Consider the following 18212-nt stretch of genomic DNA (forward strand, 5'->3'; position numbering starts at 1 on the left):
ATCATAGACAACTTCCTCACTGTGGCCTGCCAGCCCCTCTCCAAAATGTCCCTGGCCCACATTTTCCGTTTACTTCAGCTATCGCTCCCACCCCCATCCAAGTTCTAACAGGAGGTGGGGGTGGCATTTGCCAAGTTCACTGAACTCAGAAAAGCAATGGAGGAGAAAGCATAGGACTTCCCATCAGAAGAGCCACCACCGAATGACTGTGTGACCCCGAGGGAGTCCCTTCCCCTGTGGGCCTCAGGTTCCTAATCTGTAAGTAACACCCACTCTTCACTCTTCGTGGAATCTCGTGAAGACAAAATGAGCCAATGGTTAAAACTGGAAGATGGAAACTACGGTGTGGGTAGTAGTTGATAGTATTCCTCTTGGCATTTTGGCCTCTGTGATGTCCCTTCACCTGGAGCTGTCAGAGCCCAGATCCACATGAAGCCCTGTAACTGGGTCTCTAGGACTATCCACAGTTGGTTGCCTGGGTTCCCTGGGAGGAGAGGGGGGTCTGTAAATGGGAGGGTTGGGGTCTGTCCCCTAATTCAGAAACACAAAGGCCTTGAAGGAATTCCTAACTTGGATGAGAGTCAGAGGTTCAGGTTTCCTCTCTCATCACCATTCTGGCCTCCATTCTGACGTATGACAGGTTAACTGGTCCACAAGGAACAATGATGGAAGTCATAGGCTTCCACGAGGTCAGACCAGGCCAAGTAGTCTGCCTTTGGGAAGATGCATGGCTGGTTCAGATCAGATAGTTAAGAACTCACATCAGCTACCTTTCTCCTGCCTTTTGAGTCCTCAAAACTATGCAACCTGTGCTGTCTCTCAACTGTTTCGTGATAAGCAAGAAGGGAAACTGAGGTCAGGCTGAATCAGTAACCACAGTAGGCTTTAGTGATAACATCTGGACTTCCCAGATCACTAGGCCTTCTCCTGCTCTCTATCTTTTGTTCTGTATCTCCCTGACTTGTTCATATTTTATTTATTTATTTAATACATATATTTTTTTGGCCACTGCGTGGCTTTCAGGATCTTAGCTCTCCAACCAGGAAGTGAACTAGTACCCAAGGCAGTGAAAGCATGGAGTCTCAACTACTGGACCACCAGGAAATTCTCTCCCTGACTTGTTCATGAACTTGAGAGTACAAGGAGTCATTCATTTCTCTATCCCCAATGTTAAGCACTGTGCCTGATACATAGTAGTCGCTGTCTTTCATTTATTAATTCTATAGAGCATTGTTCTAAGTGCTGGGGATACAGAGTTGAACAAGCCAGACAATGTCCCTATCCTCATGGAGTTCATATTCTAGTGAGGAAGACACACAATAAAGATGTAAACCATGACGATTATCAATAATGAAAAATGCTGAGAAGGAAATTAAGCGTTGTGATGGGGCGAGGGATGTTACTTGAGAGGTTAATGTGACAGGGAAGATCTGACATCTAAACTGAAACATGAACGATGAGAACAGCCCGACCGGAAACATCTTGCTTAATAAATACGTGTGGCAAGAATAGACGGATTGATGGATGGATGGATGGATGGACAGATGAACAGACAAACGAACAGGGTGGATTCCGGTGTGAATGAGAGTCACTCGGTTAATACTCAGTCCCTAGTATGATTAACACAAGAGAGGAAGGTGGGCAGGATGGGATGTAATGGGCCCCAGATTTCCAACCTAGCTCTCACCCGAGTGCGCATCAAGCAAGCGGATTGGATCCAGGGTCTGCTGGGGGGCGACCGAGAGCTCATGCCTTTCCCTTTAAGGCTGGGGCGGAAGACCGCGGTGAAGGGCCTTTGTATCGGCGGGATAGAAATAGATCCGCCCCTTTAAGAGGGCGGAGACGCTGAGTGGCGGCGGCTTCGAACGCGGCCTAGGGAGCCAGCCCCCAGGTTCCCGACCACCCTCCTTCGGCCCCAACCTGGGTTGCAAAGAGTGCTCTCTCCGACCTCGCCCCAGAGACACTGTCGCCCGGACTCTGACCCTCCTACGTGGACCAAGGCCGAAGCCCCGGCGACCCCTGGAGTCAGGGTCTGTCCGGCCTAGCCGCGGCCCGAGCCTACTGGCGGTCGCCATGGTAATGCCGCGGCTGGGACCACCCGGCCGCCTGGTCCCCCGGCCGCAGGGATCTGTCTTCCGGGTTCCAGCCTCTCCCTCGTGCGAGCTGCAGGATCGGGTTAGGGTTTCAGGGAGAGCTTGGTGGGGTCGGGACGCCTGGGCTCTAGTCAGGGCTCGGCTTGGACACTCCCGGCCCCCCAAGGAAGGTCTCTCCACCCACCTCCCTCAGGGCTTCATCTCCCAGTGTCTAGCCTTCCGTTTCACCAGGGAAGACTCCGGTTCATCCTTACGGGTGTGCTCACACGTCACGCCTCCCGGGCCCTCCCCCTCCCCCAACCATTCCAGTCTGTTTCTTGACAGTGGGCGATAGGTCTCCCTAACTGTAGCTCTTGCTGTTTTGGCAGCTGGAGTTAGGCACAGCCCTTGGCTCTAGGGTTGACAGACTTTTAATGCCGGCCACAGCAGCCCTGCTGTCCAGAAAGGAGGATCTGTGGGGACGAGGCGGGGCGGGGTAGGTGGGGGGGGGGGGAGTACATCCCACCCTCCCAGGACCCTAGCTTCTGGGTGTTAGATAAAAGGAAACCACTGACTTGTCTTTCAGAATCAAGGCCTCTGTGCTGGGCATGCTTGGATTTATGGTAATATCCCTTACATCTGACAAGGGTTCCCCAGGCCAAGCCTTTGGGGGTGTGGCAAAATCCTTAGACCCACATGCCCTGTACTGGGTTTAAAGAATGACACAGGCTCCCTTGGGCAGACTTCCCTTTGCTTCCTCCCTCTTATTACAAGATTAACGCAGATAGACCTAAGGGAATTATTTTATAAGACAGGATTCTCCAGAAAAAAAAAAAAAAAAGACAGGATTCTAAATCATCATCTAAGTCTTTAAGTAAACCCCATCTCTCCTCATCCTTTATTCCTTCCCCAACACGACGGGAAAAAAAAAACAGGAAACAGAAAACAGTACACCTGATGTCTTGTTAGAATTAGGAAAAAGCAGAGTGAAGACAAAATGTACTTGTAAATGGTATTTCTCCTCCAACCTCAATTGCTTTGTTTTCCTTTCAGGCATGCAATCTGCAGAAGCTGTTTGCTGTGGAAGAGGAGTTTGAAGATGAGGTAAGGAAGTGTTGGTGATCAGAGATGGCACCCAGGCCTAGAACCCAAGTTTCCTTTTACCTGACATATGTATCATTTTTTCCTTTTTTCTCTGTGAGAGGCTGAGAGATGATGGGAAATATAAACAACCCACTTAACTGTCTTAAAAACAAATAAAAAACCAGAGAGATGAGCTGCTTGATTGTCATACCTTTAAATTATAAGGGCCTTTGCCTGGAAGCTGTGTCACGTGGATGATTGGATCCACCTTCATGATGACATACTTCATGTGGGAAGAAAGTTAATGGAGAGGCAGAGACAGCGCAGCTACTAGACAGCAGGGGACCCAGGGTCACCAACTGGCCACCTGAGCCAGGGCAAAGTACTTCATTCTCTGGCCTTCCATTTTCTCTGAACATGAGGGATGTTCTGCCTCAAACACTCTTCCCTTACCTCCTCTCTCTGGAGAAGATGAAGGATTAGATTAGACCTGAAGCTGGCATCTTAGAATCACCTCTGCTGAGTCCCTGCCACATACCCAATAAATCAGAATTTCTGGGGATGGGCCCAGGCAGGGGTATTTTTAATCTCTGGGTGCAGCCAGAGACCACTGAACTAGTGATCTGCAACGCTGTCTTCCCACTCAGATCTAACAGATGTAGTTTCATCTGGGTGGCCCAAAATTGTTATGTCAAATCCTTTTCAGAAAGAAACAGAATTTAAGTGAATAAAGCCCCCAGAGGTAAAGTAAATCGCTTAAGAATACAACACTAAGCTTCCTTGGTGGCTCAGTGGTAAAGAGTGTGCCTGTTAATGCAGGAGAGATGGGTTCGATCCCTGATCTGGGAAGATCCCAGATGCTGTGGAGCAGCCAAGTCCGTGCATCACAACTATTGACCCTGTGCGTTAGGGCCGGGGAGCCACAACTACTGAGCCCACGTGCCGTAACTACTGAAGCCACACGCCCTAGAGCCCCATGCTCTGCAACAAGAGAAGCTACCTCGGTGAAAAGCCTGTGCACTGCATCTAGAGTGTAGCCCCTATTCGCCGCAACTAGTGAAAAGCCCACCCAGCAAAGAAGGCCCAGCAAGCTAAAACAAAAAAATACAGCACCAATAGCTAGCATCAACATTAGATGTGACTCCAGTCTAATGTACATGGAAACTACTAAACTACGTTTCTAGAATAGAGTTGCTCTGGTTTATCCATGACAAGCCATAAATGGCTTTATCAATTATCTTTATCAATGACAAGCCAGAGCTACTTTTTCACTCTCAGTGGTTTGCTTTTAGAAAATCACTTTTAGATTTGTCCGAATGCCTAATTTATGCCTAGTGAGATGCTGCACCAGGGACCCTTGTGACAGCCACAGCCCCACACTTCCCTCCCTTTGAAGCTTTTGAAACCTGAGGTTTGAAGGGAAAAACAGACCTTTAAAAATTCCCTCTCTGGCTTGTCACACCTTGAGGCCCCAAAACATAGTGACAGAGGCATGTATGAGTTCCAGTCCTGGTTCTGTGAAGTTACTTAACCTCTCTGAGTCTCGATTTCTATATCCATAAAACAGGGATGATAATATACCTATTCATAGGGTCATTGTGAGAATTCATTGAGAGAATTCTGGTAAAATGTTTACATGGTACCTGGCACCCAGTGAGGTGCTTCACATGTTAGGTGTTTTGTTATCATTTGGGGACTTGATTTTTGTTTTTAAAAATAACTCAGAACTGCCAGCTTTGTCAAGGAGATATGTGTCCTTGTCTTTGGCTTTCAGCTTTGGAGATGTGTAATTACAGACTGAAAAAGTGACCCTCCTGGGTCTTACCAGGTCAAGGTAGGACTGCTAGGCTAGTAATGGAATTAAGAGTGAAGGACTCTGACAGCTCAAGTTTCTTTTCCATGACCAGTCCCTTCCCCCTTCCCAAGGCAGATGACATCATGTCGGAGAGGGAGCTCTTCAGGGAAAAAGGGCTCCATCAACTCTCAGGGTTATCAGGATTTTATTCCTGCTGTAATTCTAATATTATTATTATTACTAAGTCCTAAAGTAGTCCTGTTGGAGTATGCTAGTCTCCTGATAATACACCAAGCAGGAAAGATCCTTTCTCTAGCCTAGACAATCTAGTGCGGCAGCAGGGGGTGGGGGTGGAGGAGACCTTCCTGTCAGTTAAATCAGCAGTTCTGACTCAAAAACACCCTCGGAACAGGTCTGTTGCTCTTGAAGGTGTCAATCTCACCTTGCTTCCCAACTGGAATCCATACTTAATTTAACTTGCCTGAAAAGCTATATTTAACTTCTGCCTATTTTGCTGGATCCAAGGCCTCTTTGACTTACCAAAGACTCTGTGTGTGTGTGTGTGTGAGATGGGGGGAGGAGTGGATTGAGGACACGAAGCAACCAGCTCCTGAGTGCACAGGCTGGACACCAGAAAGCTGATTTCCTTGAGACGGGTGTGTGCCCTGGGGAATTTGTTTGACTCCTTGGTGCCCTGGTTCCTTTGCTTCTCTTACTGTTCCAACTGCCACCACCACCACCCCTCCTCTCCCCTCCCCTTTGAGACTGAAGAGAGAGAAACTACCTGAAGACTTAGCCTTAGAATGTGTCTGGCAGAATCCTGGTGGTGGACTCTTGGGCGAGGTCAAAGGTGGTGAGAGAGTCTACAACTGCTTTATGTGTCTTGGTCTCCTGCTTGCGTGTATCTGCACACACAGACACACCACATGCCTGAAACAGTAAAAGCAGAGTGCTTCTTGATTTCCAGATGCCAAGACCCATTGTCTCTGCTTCTTTGTAGGATTTCTTGTCGGCTGTGGAGGATGCAGAGAACCAGTTTGCTGGCTCACGACCTGTAAATGCCGGGTGCCTAAGACCTGTCTCCTCCCGGCCACAGGAGGCCCAGCTGCTGCCCCAAGTCACTGCCCCAGCAGAGGCTGAGGGCCCGCCAGCCCTGGGACTCCGCCTTCCTACCTGCGGTGGGCCTAGGGCTACTGGGGATCCACCTCCCCCAGGAACAGCTCCCCTAAGGCCTGTCTCGACATCCAGCAGCTGGACTGGCAATCAGGGAAGAGTGACACTGACAGAAGTGCTTGAAGAGCCAGGACGACCCCAGGCCTCAGCCTCCCACCCCCAGCTTACCTTCAGGAGCAAACAGCAAGTGATTGGTGGCTTCGAGGGGCCTGAACAAGATGAATTTGATAAGGTCCTGGCAAGCATGGAGCTGGAGGGGCCCAGCTTGGAGCTGCAACTTGGAGTTCACAGTGAGGCCACAGGAATCCCGCCCAGCCGTCAGCAGGAGGACTCCATGTTGGCTAAGAAGGCTCGGGTGGCTGATCTGAGCAAACCTTGTCAAAGGGGGCCTGTGCCTGCCCCCCATGTAACTGGGATCCCATCTGCCCACGATGCACCCCCAGATCCCGCAATCCTCTGCAGGACTCCACAACCTCACTTGAGACCTGCTGCTGCGGGTAACTTTCCTCTCCCAGCTACCTCAGTGGTTCGTGCTCAGCCACCCCCCTGGGAAGTTTCTCCTGTGGGTCCCCCTCCTCAAACACCCCAGCCTCTCCAAGCTGCTGGCAGGCCCATTCAGAGCAGCCCTCAAAATCGTTTCCCTGCTCAGCCATTCCGGTCTCCAAACACCTGTTCAAGTGGCAAACTCCGTTTTCTTAGACCACGGACTCCCAACTCAAGCTGTGCTGCTCCCTCAAAGACCAGCTGTGGACTGTTTCCTCAGGGCCCACCCCAACCCCGAACTTCAGCGTCTTCGGTCCTGTCTCCTGTCTGCACCCCGAAGGGTCCTGGTCCCTCCCCGCTCCCTCAAGCCGTTCTGCAGACGCCCATTGTCACCAACCACCTGGTGCGGCTGGTCACCGCTGCCAGCCGGACACCCCAGCAACCCACCTGCACCTCGACCCGTGCCAAGACGCGCCGCTTCCCCGGACCAGCAGGGCTCCTGCCTCACCAGGTGAGTGACAGCTTCGCTCTGGCCGGAGCCAGAGCTCCCCAGGCAGCTCCCCAGGCGGCTGGAGAGCAGCCGGGTGTGTCCCAGCCCTGCCCAATCCCAGAGGATCTTCACACCCCCAGGAAGTGGAGGAAGGAAGGGCAGGGGTTGGGGGCTTTCCAGAGCTGTGGGAGAAGTCAGAAGTGGGGAGAACCGAATGCCTGAAAACCCACATAGATGGGATGCCTAAGGCTCTGAGAACAGCACAGTTTCCATTCATCTGTTGAGCACCTACTGTTTACTGGCCCCGGGGCAGGAAGACTCTCTTATAGTTACTAAGGACTGGTATGTGTTGGGCCCTCTGCTTGGACCTGAGGATACAGAAATGAACATAGAAACAGCTCTCATCCTGCAGAGCTTCCAGGGGAGTAGAGGAAGCGGACACAAACGATTATACGTAAAAGGGACAGAGAGGGTAGAGGTCATTCCCTGGGTGCTGGGGAGACACTGGGCTCCTTGTGCTTCCTGGGTGGGCTTTGGACAGATGAATAGGAGATTTACGGAGGTGCGTGTTGGACGGCTGTGTCCTGGAGGACATTTCAGCAGTGGAAAGACAGGAGAGAGTGTGTGCAAAGGCACAGATTCTCTGGGAGGTCTGTGGAACCTCTCAGTGTGGCTGGTGTGTGGGGTCACCGTGAGGCAGTTGGGGCTGAGCCTGGAGTATGGATTTTGGCAGCAGTAGAGAGACAGGGTCCCTCAGACTAGTCTTAGATCCAATCCGAGATAATTGGACTCTGAGAATCTGGTCTGGTTGTGATAGGTTACCCTTTTTCCTCACATTTGAAGGGTGTTTTCTTCAATCAGAAGCGATTTCCATTAACTTACTCTTCCCTGGCACTTTAAGAGAAATCCAAGGAAGCCATGTACATTCCTCCTGGGTTGGATCCCTGTCAGGAAGGGTGAGGTCCCCGAGAAGGGGTTTGGGGAAAGCTACGCTCTTACTCACTTCAGACCTCTCTATTCAGGTCATCACCCCCTTCAGGAAGCCCCGGGGTTTGTTCCCGAGCCAGCCCCAGCTTCCACACATTTCCCCAAATGGTCCCCAAAGCATCTTTTTTGAGCTGCCAGCAAGGCTCTTGAGACTTCGTTAGGAGAGATGTAATATGTGTTAATTGTCCCTGATAGTTTCCTGAACTCATTATGTAACCCAGACAAGAAGCTGTACTTGTAAATAACAGCTGCTGAGCTTGCTCTCGCCTTCTCCTCCTCTCTCCCCTCGTAGCACAGTGGGAAAAATCTGGACGACATCATGGTTTCCATGCCCCAGACTCCGACTCACGGTGCTCTGGCAAAATTCCGGACAGAGGTAACTGACTCCATGCAAATGTTGACTTCCTGGGACTCATTTAAGAGAGAGGGATATCCTTGTGTGTTTCAGAAGCTGAGAATCAGAATCAGTGATGCTCAGCCCATTTTCTAGGGTCACACACCATAGCTCGTTGAGGGACGCCCATCCTGATGCCAAAGGGGTGTTAACTGATGCCATGGGTTCAGCCTTCTTTCCCAGCTAAGAAAGAATAGCCTGGCTAACTCCATCTGCCCTCAGCGGAGGAGAGTGTAATAAGTATCAGGAAATTGTATCTCGGGAACCCTTCCTCTCAGGTTTCTGGGAATCAAGCTGGGAAGCTTGTGCCTTCACCTTGCCTCTGGTGGGTTTTCCCTATTGGTGGGTGAGACTCAGCCTCCCTCCTCCCTGGGATTCTGGTTGACCTGCTCTGTCCCCCAGACCCACTTTTGCTTTTAATTCTCTCTAGAAGTTTTTCTCTTTTGCTATAGCTCTGTATATCCACCAATCCATTTCAGCTCCAAAACAGTAAATACTCATCTGAATTTAAAGCATTTTTTTTTTTTAAAGCATTTTTTAATATACCAAGGTGTACGGTTAAAGCCAGAGGCATCTCAAGTAGAATATAATTGGTTTCAAAATTGCCTGGAAGCCTATAAATGTATGTGGGGACTCCCTAGCCCTAAGACTTTTCAAGTTCATTACAAGGGACAAGCGTAGCTAGACTTTTGCATTAATATAATTAAAGTCAGGTCCTGATTTAAAATAAGCTAAGTTACAGAGCACCTTTGCTCTTGTTTCTCAGTGAAAGATGTGATATGCAGCGAGTTTTCACATACCCTTTTCTGAACCTTGAGATAAACGAAGGGAGAAAGCATGGCCACCGTGCTGCCGGGAGTTCACGCTTGCTCCCCCGCCCTCTGTCCCGGCTCAGTCGGGGTCTCTCGCAAAGTGGATCCGTGAACCCCAGGCTGCCCTTCTGCTCCGTTGTGCCAGGTTGTTACCAGTTCCCAGGCATCGGTGGAGGAGGACTTTGGACGAGGGCCCTGGCTGACCATGAAATCTACTCTGGGTCTGGATGAGAGAGATCCTGCTTGCTTCCTCTGTACCTACAGCATCATCATGGTGCTGCGAAAGGTAAGGGTTCTGGACGCTGAGACCCAGAGGAAAGGCCGTTTTTATATCTCTCCCAACTTTCCCTGCTCCACCTTAGGAAAGGGGCACTCTGCTTGCTCCTTCCTACCCTAGGCCTGTCTCTGAGCAGCAGCATGAAGATACCATTGGGTTGTATCTTCCACTCACCTACCTTTTCACTGCCATCCACAGTATCAGGCACAGGCAGAAGTGGGTTACGGGCAGGTCTCCATACATCTGAGTCCTGAATGGGGTAGGGTAAGCACACTGCTCCCCTTAGAGCTCCCCATAGGTCAGAAGTCACATGCAGATGACTAACGTATGCTAACATGTTCTTGCCTGTGGTCTACGTGATAGAGAGCTATATAAATATATACACATAAATACATAAGAGAAAGGAGGCAGGGGAAAGAAATGAAGGACCTGCCAGCTTCAAGTCTGCCAGTGGGAGATGGGCTGAGCCCTTTAAACTGCCCCTTGGCCCTCCACAAAGGAAGATCATCACCACACTGGTACGCTGCATCACCACCCCCACCCCTCCCCAGGTTGCCCTGGCTCACTTGGGAACCTTACAGATGGGACATGGCTGGCTCAGCAAATGCCTCTCCTTGTAACCAGGCAGCCCTGAAGCAGCTTCCTGGGAACAAAGTCCCCAACATGGCGGTGATGATCAAGTCCCTGACTCGGAGCGCAATGGACGCCAGCGCGGTTTTCAAGGACCCCACGGGTGAGGAGTTAGGTTCTGGTGTCTGACGGGTGGCCCCATTGAGGTCAGCAGGTGAAAAGGAGCCACCCTCTGCATTCACAGTTAGGAAAACTGAGGCAGTGAGCCACCTACTTCCCAGCTGGGCCCAGACCAGGCACTGTGCTGCCCTTGACCCTGAGACTGATGGGCGGCATGGTGTTTGCAGGAGAGATGCAGGGCACGGTGCACAGGTTGCTGCTGGAGACGCGCCAGAATGAGCTGAAGCCTGGCTCAGTGCTGCTGCTCAAGCAGGTACTCTCCCCCTCCTTCCATGGAGAAAGCCCCAGTTATCTCTCTGATTCCCTGCCCTCCCAGGCCCCAGGCAGAGAGTAACTGCACTGGTGCTGGACCCTGGCTTATTGGAGCCGAGTAAAGGCCCGACCTCCATCCTTCAGGAGGTGGCTGGTAGTGGGAGTGGTCTGTGAAGGGCCAGGGGTGGGTAAGTGGTTCTACTCTGGCACCAGGGCTGAGGCAGGAGTGATTTCTGTGATCCTGGTGCAGAGGTCAACAAGGGAGAGGCAGGTGGGACCAGGTGGCCATCGGTGCTCTGTCAGGACACTGGACCCCCCACCCACCCCTTCTCTCCTCCAGATCGGAGTGTTTTCTCCTTCACTCCGAAACCACTACCTCAACGTGACTCCCAACAACCTGGTCCATGTTTATAGTCCAGATTCTGGAGACGGGAACATCCTCAAGCCATCTCAGTCCTTCCCCAAGGTAAGAGGAGCAGGATGGAGGAGGGATGGATAGAGCCGCTCTCCACCTGGACCTTCTGGTTTCTTCCCTTCCTCCACCCTGGGGAGCAGGGATGTGAGTTGGACAGTTGCCCTAAGGTGAAAAGATGCCTTTGGGGCCAGGGCCATCGCCTCCTGCCCCTGGTCCAACCACCTGCCAGATGGCACGGTAACAGGACCTAGAGGAGCAGCTGGCTTCTGAGTGATCCCTGAGTGTCTGATGGCAGACTTGAACGTCACAGAGCATGGGAGTTATTTGAGAACTAACCAAGGTGATAGTCCACAAGGGGGCAGGACCCTCACTGAGTGACTGAGAGTTGGACTTGCTGCAGGTGGCTGTGCAGAGAACAGACAGCTACAGATGGTCTGTCGGGTGAGCCAGCCCTTGCTCGGCATCTTTCCCCCTGCTTTCCACCTCTGCTAGGTGAGGGGACACCAGCCCAGAATGCCTTTGGGAACCAAGGAAGACTGAGTTCCAGGCAGCTCCACTCCAGGGTGAGGGTGCAGAGCCCGGCCTTGACTTGGCACACAGTGTCCTCTCTGTGGCCACCTGCACCTTCCTGGGATCCTGAGTTGTTGGCTTGGCCTAGCCTGGGGGTCAGGAGACCTGGATCATGTCCCTGCTCTGCTGGAAATTTGTAACATGACCTTGGGCAAATCTTGTCCCTTCCCCTGCTGTTGATTTGTCTATAAAGCGAGTCTATAAGGTTATATTCAATGATGTCTAGTCAAGTTATGCTTTTAGCTCTAACTTGCTACTTCTCATCTTTCTCCCTAACCTTCTACATTCTCTCAGTATCACCCCTTTCTAACAAAGCATCTCGATTTCCTTTTAAATTTCAAGTCACCCCTGGACTTCCCTGGTGGTCCAGTGGTTAGGATTCCATGCTTCCACTGCAGGGGGCACAGGTTCAGTCTCTGGTCAAGTAACTTAAGATCCTGCAAGCCAAATTGCATGCCCCCCCAAAAAAAATCCAAGTCATCCATATTGTTGAAAAAAAATTGAAATGGTTCAGAAAAAAGAAACATAAAACTGACCCTTCCCTGTTTGCATTCCCTAGGGCTAACAATGGTTAACAGGTTTAATTACTAATTTTAATTACCTATTCATATATTAGCTATTTGGGGGGTTGTTAACAGCTTGTTGTTAATTCCAGCCTAACTCCTTAGTATATTTCTGAATGGCCTCTTCACTGTCTGCTCCAGTTATAGAGATCCCTAACAAGATCAGAAACCAACTGAATTAGAAAAGAAAATCAACCAAAAAGGTTGTTTTTGTTCTATTTATTTATTTTAAAATTATCTGCTCTTTGGGGTGTTTGGTATTTCAGCTACCTCACCAGCGTGGGCTGTGTGACTGGCCACTGCCGCATTCCTCTGTCCTGTCTTTCCTGAGCCCCCACCAATTCCTTTGAGCTTGTCTGGGTGGAGATGGTAGTGTCCAGAGAGATTTCAGGGTCACGGGTATTGGTAACCAGATCCTCTGTCCCCAGGATCTCGGAAGCTTCCATGAAAGCCTCCAGCAAGACAGTGAGAAGCCTGGGAAAGGCCTCCAAACAGCACAGAACCCAGAGGCAGGGGTGTCCCCCGAGAAAGAACTCCCAGAAGCAGGTAAGAACATCAGTCCAAGTCTACCCAGGAACCAAAATGATTCTCCTTCTATTTTCTCTTAAATAACTCAGGCAGATTGTCCTGGCTGCATCTTGTTCCTCCTCCCGTGAATCTTTGGATCTTACAGAAATTAGATGTGGTGTCTTTCCTGGCAAGGCTGCAGGCCACAAACTAATTAACACAAAGAATGTAATCCTCAGCTCCTGCGTTTCCAGGCCATGTGCTGTTAGCCACAAGGAGGAGATAGACTGGCGCCAGCCTTGAGTCTTCTGTGGGCTGATGGCTAAACCACAGAGGCAGATTTCTCTATCCTGACAAAGCTCCGAGGTCCTCCAGGTGGTGCTAGGGGGTCCATCATCCCCGTGGTCAGGGTGGGACCAGGATACAGACCTGAGAGGCCCAAATACAAACCTCTTCCTGGAGGACCAACTTGTTCCTCAGGAGGGAGCCTCACCCAGGTGATGCTAACACAGTCCAGGTCTGGTCCTTAGCTCTTGGATCCCATAAATGCAACCCTCATGGGATTATGGGTAGGTGTCTCCATGTTAACCAAATTCACAGTAAACCATGGATAAGCCACAAAGCCCATTTATTTATATTGTATGAAAAAGTATCTACCCCATGTGCTGGAATCTTCTCTAGAATCTTCCACTATCTCCTTGTAAGTCAGCTTGAGGACAAGCCAAACCCTCCTCAGAAGGTTGCTGGTGGTCATGGAATAAGAGTGAGGCAAGCTGCCTGTAGAATGTTGTGGTTGGTGTCACATCTCCAGAGTAGGGACAGACCTGCCAGGCAGGCAGCTGCTGGTGGTGGCCAGGCAGCACTGGGAGACACAGATGCGGATTCCTGCTCTGAGTCCCATTCTCCTTGACTCACACTGGCTACTCACTCCCCTTCATTTACCCTAGTGTTTCTCCAGACAGTGTAGCTAGTGAGCGGCAACTTTTTTGTTAAAATCAAATTCCAGTCCTACTTCCCTGGGTACAATGCTGGTCACCCTAGTTAAATTTAAATGCCCCCAAACTGACTTCTGGGCTCCCCAGGTGGCACAGTGGTAAAGAATCTGCCTGCCAATGCAGAAGACGTGGGTCTGATCCCTGGGTTGGAAAGATCTCCTGGAATAGGAGATGGCAACCCATTCCAGTATTCTTGCCTGGAAAATTCCATGGACAGGGAAGCCTGGCGGGCTACAGTCCATAAGGTCACAAAGACTCCAACACGACTGAGCATGCGCACAGACCGACTTCTGCCCTTCTAGCAGCAGTGTTTATCCAGTGCTCTGTGCCAGACTGAGAGCTGGCCTCTGCAGGTAGAGTTTCCAGCCTGACTGACGCAGGGCTGCCTGATTCCGTCCATTCAGCGGGCGTTTTCTAGTTGGAAGCCGTGGCTCTGGCGTCAAATGGATGCGCACTTGGGCAAGTTGTTGACCTCTTTAAACCCTGTTCTCTTGGGCAAAGTAAGGATTGTAACAGGAACCACCACGAGATGCTCTCTGCAGGGGCCCTGTGAGGCCGAAGTGAAGTGATGAGTGTAACGTGTGCGGGCCTGTGCCTGGCACCAGTGTGCCCCCAGTACACGTTAGCTGCTCTTGCTCACAGTCACAGCAGCAGTGGGGGTTACTGAGGTCAGCTGTCTCCAGCTTCGCAGGCAGAAATACCCATCCGGGAACTGTAGTCAGGACAGTTACTCCCGTCCTCCCGGCTCACAGAGGCGCTTTGGGGAGGGGACGGTGATGTCTCCCACCATGCAGAGTGCAGGTGAGAGACCAAGTGAATGAGCTCTGTGACTCTGAGCACATCTAAGGGCTTTTCCCAGGCTTCTTCCTCCCTCTGTCCAATCACGGCTGCGCTAGGAGACCTCCGATGCCTTTCTGCTCAGGCGCTGTGTTTCAGGATGGAAAGAAGAACCACGGAGGCCCAGGGGAAGCCCCTTTCTTTGCAGAGTGACCCGGGCATTTTGCCTCTGCCTTTTGTTGAGTGTGGGGAGCAGAAAGGAGATGGAAGTCAGGCCAGCCTCAGGCCCATCGATGTGAGGACCACTGCCCAGAGAGCCCCCTCCCTAACTGCAGCCGGGTTCAGACCCCCCTGAAGGGTGGGAGCTTCAGCTCTGAGTCACACAGAGGCCTCAGGTTATCACTGAGTCTCCCCACCCTCCCTGTCCTCGCCTGCAGATGACCTGGATGGACTTCTGAGCGAGCTCCCCGAAGACTTCTTCTGTGGGACCAGCAATTGGGACCGCCCCAAGGCAGGGCACCCGCCGTGAGCCGGCAGCCTCTCAGCAGCATGGCAGAGCTCTGGCTGTGTCTGCTCACATGCCTGGGAGAGAGGAGGACCAGCACAGCTGGGGAGCAGAGTTCTGGGACCTCTTTGGTTGTTCCCACCCTGGACACTTTACCCAAGAACACCCTTGTCCCTCGGATTCTGCACTGTCATCACTTTGGGTCTTCCTTTGGCAAGTGGAACTCTGCTTGGGATTGGATCTACTGTCCTCTAAGCCCTCGGGTGCACATTCCTTCTCGTCCTCCAACAGGGAAGGTGTGTCACTCTCCCACCTCAAGCTTGACTTTAGAGGATGCTGGGCCTGGTTTCTTGACTCCCTAGTTAGGACAGCAGAGGAGCCAAGAGAAGCCACACCATAGCAGTGGCGATATGTTCCTCTGGACAAGGAAGGAACACACGCAGGCTTCCCTCTGCTTTGTCTCTTGAGGCCTGTAGCTGCCCAGCTCACCTATGTCCAGGGCTCCAAGGTGCGGGGGCATGGGTGTGGCTGGGGCATCTTATTCTGAAATAAAAGCAGCCAACTGCTTCACCCGCCTCCCTCTCTGTCCCACCCTCCCAGCTCCTTGTCCTGTCTGCCCTCCCCCTGGTCCCTTGGCCTGGACAGAGCCAAAGCTACTCATTTTCTTTCTCTTTCTTCTTATAGACTTTCTTTCTTTTTTTTTTTTTTTTTTGCTGCACTGGGTCTTAGTTGTAGCACACAGGATCTTTAGTTCCAGCATGTGAACTTTTAGCTGCAGCATGTGGAATCTAGTTCCCCAACTAGGGATCAATCTCAGGCCATCTGCATTGGGAGCTCAGAGTCTTAGCCACTGGACCACCAGAGAAGTCCCTGTAAACCTTTTCTTTTAGACAGTTTTAGATTTACAGGATTATTGTAGAAATGTTACAGGGAGTTCTCCTATACCTTACAACCAGTCTAAGAGCCAGTATTGACACACTATTAACTGAACTCTATGCTTTATTGACATTAAACCAGTTTTCCCCTAATATTCTCTTTCTTTTCCAGGATCCCACATTACAATTAGTCATCTTGTCCGTATAGACTTCTCTTGGCTGTGGTAGTTTCTCAAACTTTCCTTGTTTCTTAATGACCATGACGGCTTCCAGGAGCACAGGTCTCGCCTCTTGTCGGATGCCCCTCTATTGGAATTCGTCTGGTGTGTTTTCATGATTAGACGAGGGTTATGTATTTGGGAGAGGAAGAGCACAAAGGTGAGCTCCTGTTCTCATCGCATCATATCAAGGGTTGGTGTTGACCTTGATCACCTGGCTGAGATAGGGTTTGTCAGGTTTGGTCAGGTTTGTCTGCTGTCAAGTTACTCTTTTTCTCCCTTTTCACACAATACCCTTTGGAAGGAAGTCACTTTGCCGCCCACACTTAAGGAGTGAGGGGTTAAGTTCTGCCTCTTGAAGGGCAGAATATCTACATGGATGATTTGAAATTCTATGTGGAAGATTGGTCTATTTTCCCTTATTTTTTGTTCAGTCACCCATTTATTATCAGTATGGACTCATGGATATTTATTTTATACTTTGGGTTAGAGTCCACTACTATTTTATTCTGTTGCCAAGCAACTCTTTGCCACTGTAGATTCTCTGTACCACCTTGAAGGCAAGAATTGGACAACGGTCATAGGTGGGGTATAAAAGATCTAATTACACCAAGTAACCAGCCAACTTTGTTTTCCTTTATGGAATGAAGGGAAAAGAGGAAGATGCTCTCAACATATGGTTGAGGGGATGTGAGCCCAGTTTGATGGCCAGCTTTGCATGCCTCGGCTTTCACCAGGCAGCTGCGAGTCAGGGCCTCCAATGGACTTGGCATGGCTCTGGGGAAGGCGTTATTCTCCCTGTTTCCAGAGATCCCATGGATCCCAGTCTCAAAGCTGAAGGGAGCAAGTGCCTTAGGAGCTCCATGTTCACCTGGCGGCTGGTGGCAGTGGGACTCTGTTCTAGAAGGCTGTTGTGGCCCAAGCCCAGGAACAGGCAGGAGCCAATTCACCAGCTCTGCCCTTTCACACTCTCACTAAGTCTTCTTGCTTGAACACCTACCTGAGGTGGTTGGATGGCTTCACCGATTCAATGGACATGAATTTGGGCAAACTCCAGGAAATGGTGAGGGACCAGGAAGCCTAGAGGGCTGTAGTCCATGGGTTCAGAAAGAGTCAGACATGACTTGATGACTGAATAACACCTGAGCACACCACGTACTGCCTTCTCTTCCCCCACTGCTAACTCCCCAGCTCTGCCTCTCTAGCTTAGATCTGGGCCAGAGCCCTTCTACTCCAGTGGTCTTCGTGCACCTACACCACCCATTCCCCCGGCCTGTGTACCCATCCCCCGTCAGCCCCTTGGAGCTCTGTTCTTCACTCTTAACCATCCTAACAGATGTCCTGGTTTCTTGGGTACTCCATCACCCCACAGGCTCTGAGCTCCCAGAAGGCAGGCTGGGCATCCAGTCACCTGGCCCTGTTTCTGCCAGTAAAACTGGGCTCCCTGTAGGTTCATGTGTGGGTTGAAGTAAAGGCCTCTGGAAGTTAATGTTGCGCATAGTTTTTCTGCCCTCAGGAAGTCAAGGCTAAGGACAGGACACACAACTTATAGTGTCTTTGGGGACTGAGCTGTAGTCAGCACCTTCAGGCCTGTGGCAAGAAGGCTGCAGAGAGGCTGGGGAGGTCAGCGCAGCCTCAGGCCCCGCTCACAATGACTACTGTGAACCTTGGAGAAGGCCCCTCTTGGCCCCACCCACCTTGCCAGCTCCCAACCCTGGGAACCCAGCTGTGGGTGCTCAGCCGGGCCGTTGGCGGGGCAATTAAAACACCAAATGGGTGCCAACAGGGTTAATCACACCTGCATTTATAGAGGCGCCTTTCTCTGAGGATCTCCAAGCCCTCGCTGGGCATGATCTCATTGCTCCTCTGGGATCCCCCACTCTGGAATACCACCAAAAAGCTGGGGCCAGAGTGGGTGAACAGCAGGGTAAAGGCAGAGCCAGAAATGGCCCAGGCTGCTGCCACACACATGGGCACGCAAATGCATGTCCGCTCTGGTGGAGAACGGGGGCCTTCAGTCAATGTGCTGCGCATAGGAGGCCAGCCTGCGACAAGACCTACTGTGCGCCATGTCCTGCGGGACCAGAAACCCAACTGAACCCATTCAGGTCCTGCTCTGGAGCCCATATCCAAGGCAGCAAGCCGTGGGCCACAGTACACAAGGTCAGCCAGGAGCATGGATGGGGGAGGGGCTGGAACCTCAGGGGTGGGAGACCTGA

General features: G+C 51.2%; 1 protein-coding gene across 4 annotated transcripts; it reads left to right on the forward strand.

Moving 5' to 3' along the window:
- Positions 1-1843: 1843 nt before the first annotated feature.
- On the forward strand, positions 1844-15470 carry HROB (homologous recombination factor with OB-fold). 4 transcript variants are annotated; one of them, XM_061144180.1, is made up of 11 exons: positions 1844-2076; positions 2659-2695; positions 3126-3176; positions 5951-7117; positions 8376-8459; positions 9435-9575; positions 10191-10299; positions 10484-10569; positions 10909-11034; positions 12545-12662; positions 14833-15470. In XM_061144180.1, exons 2-11 carry the CDS (start codon positions 2681-2683, stop codon positions 14922-14924), a joined length of 1989 nt encoding a protein of 662 aa, XP_061000163.1. In that variant the 5' UTR covers positions 1844-2076; positions 2659-2680; the 3' UTR covers positions 14925-15470. The 4 variants fall into 4 exon arrangements, with proteins under 4 accessions (XP_061000163.1, XP_061000162.1, XP_061000165.1 ...); XM_061144179.1 differs by lacking the exon at positions 2659-2695 and having other exon boundaries at positions 1844-2175; XM_061144182.1 differs by lacking the exon at positions 2659-2695.
- The last annotated feature ends 2742 nt before the right edge of the window (positions 15471-18212 follow it).

The sequence above is a fragment of the Dama dama genome, chromosome 5, assembly GCF_033118175.1.
Source record: "Dama dama isolate Ldn47 chromosome 5, ASM3311817v1, whole genome shotgun sequence".
Lineage (NCBI taxonomy): Eukaryota > Metazoa > Chordata > Mammalia > Artiodactyla > Cervidae > Dama > Dama dama.

Bases quoted from the DNA above. Each gene is read 5' to 3' on its own strand.
- HROB (XM_061144179.1), top strand. From the start codon at position 2,074: ATGGTAATGCCGCGGCTGGGACCACCCGGCCGCCTGGTCCCCCGGCCG. The intron at 2,176-3,125 runs GTTAGGGTTTCA...TTTTCCTTTCAG, and splicing joins CGTGCGAGCTGCAGGATCGG to GCATGCAATCTGCAGAAGCT. The intron at 8,460-9,434 runs GTAACTGACTCC...CCGTTGTGCCAG, and splicing joins TGGCAAAATTCCGGACAGAG to GTTGTTACCAGTTCCCAGGC.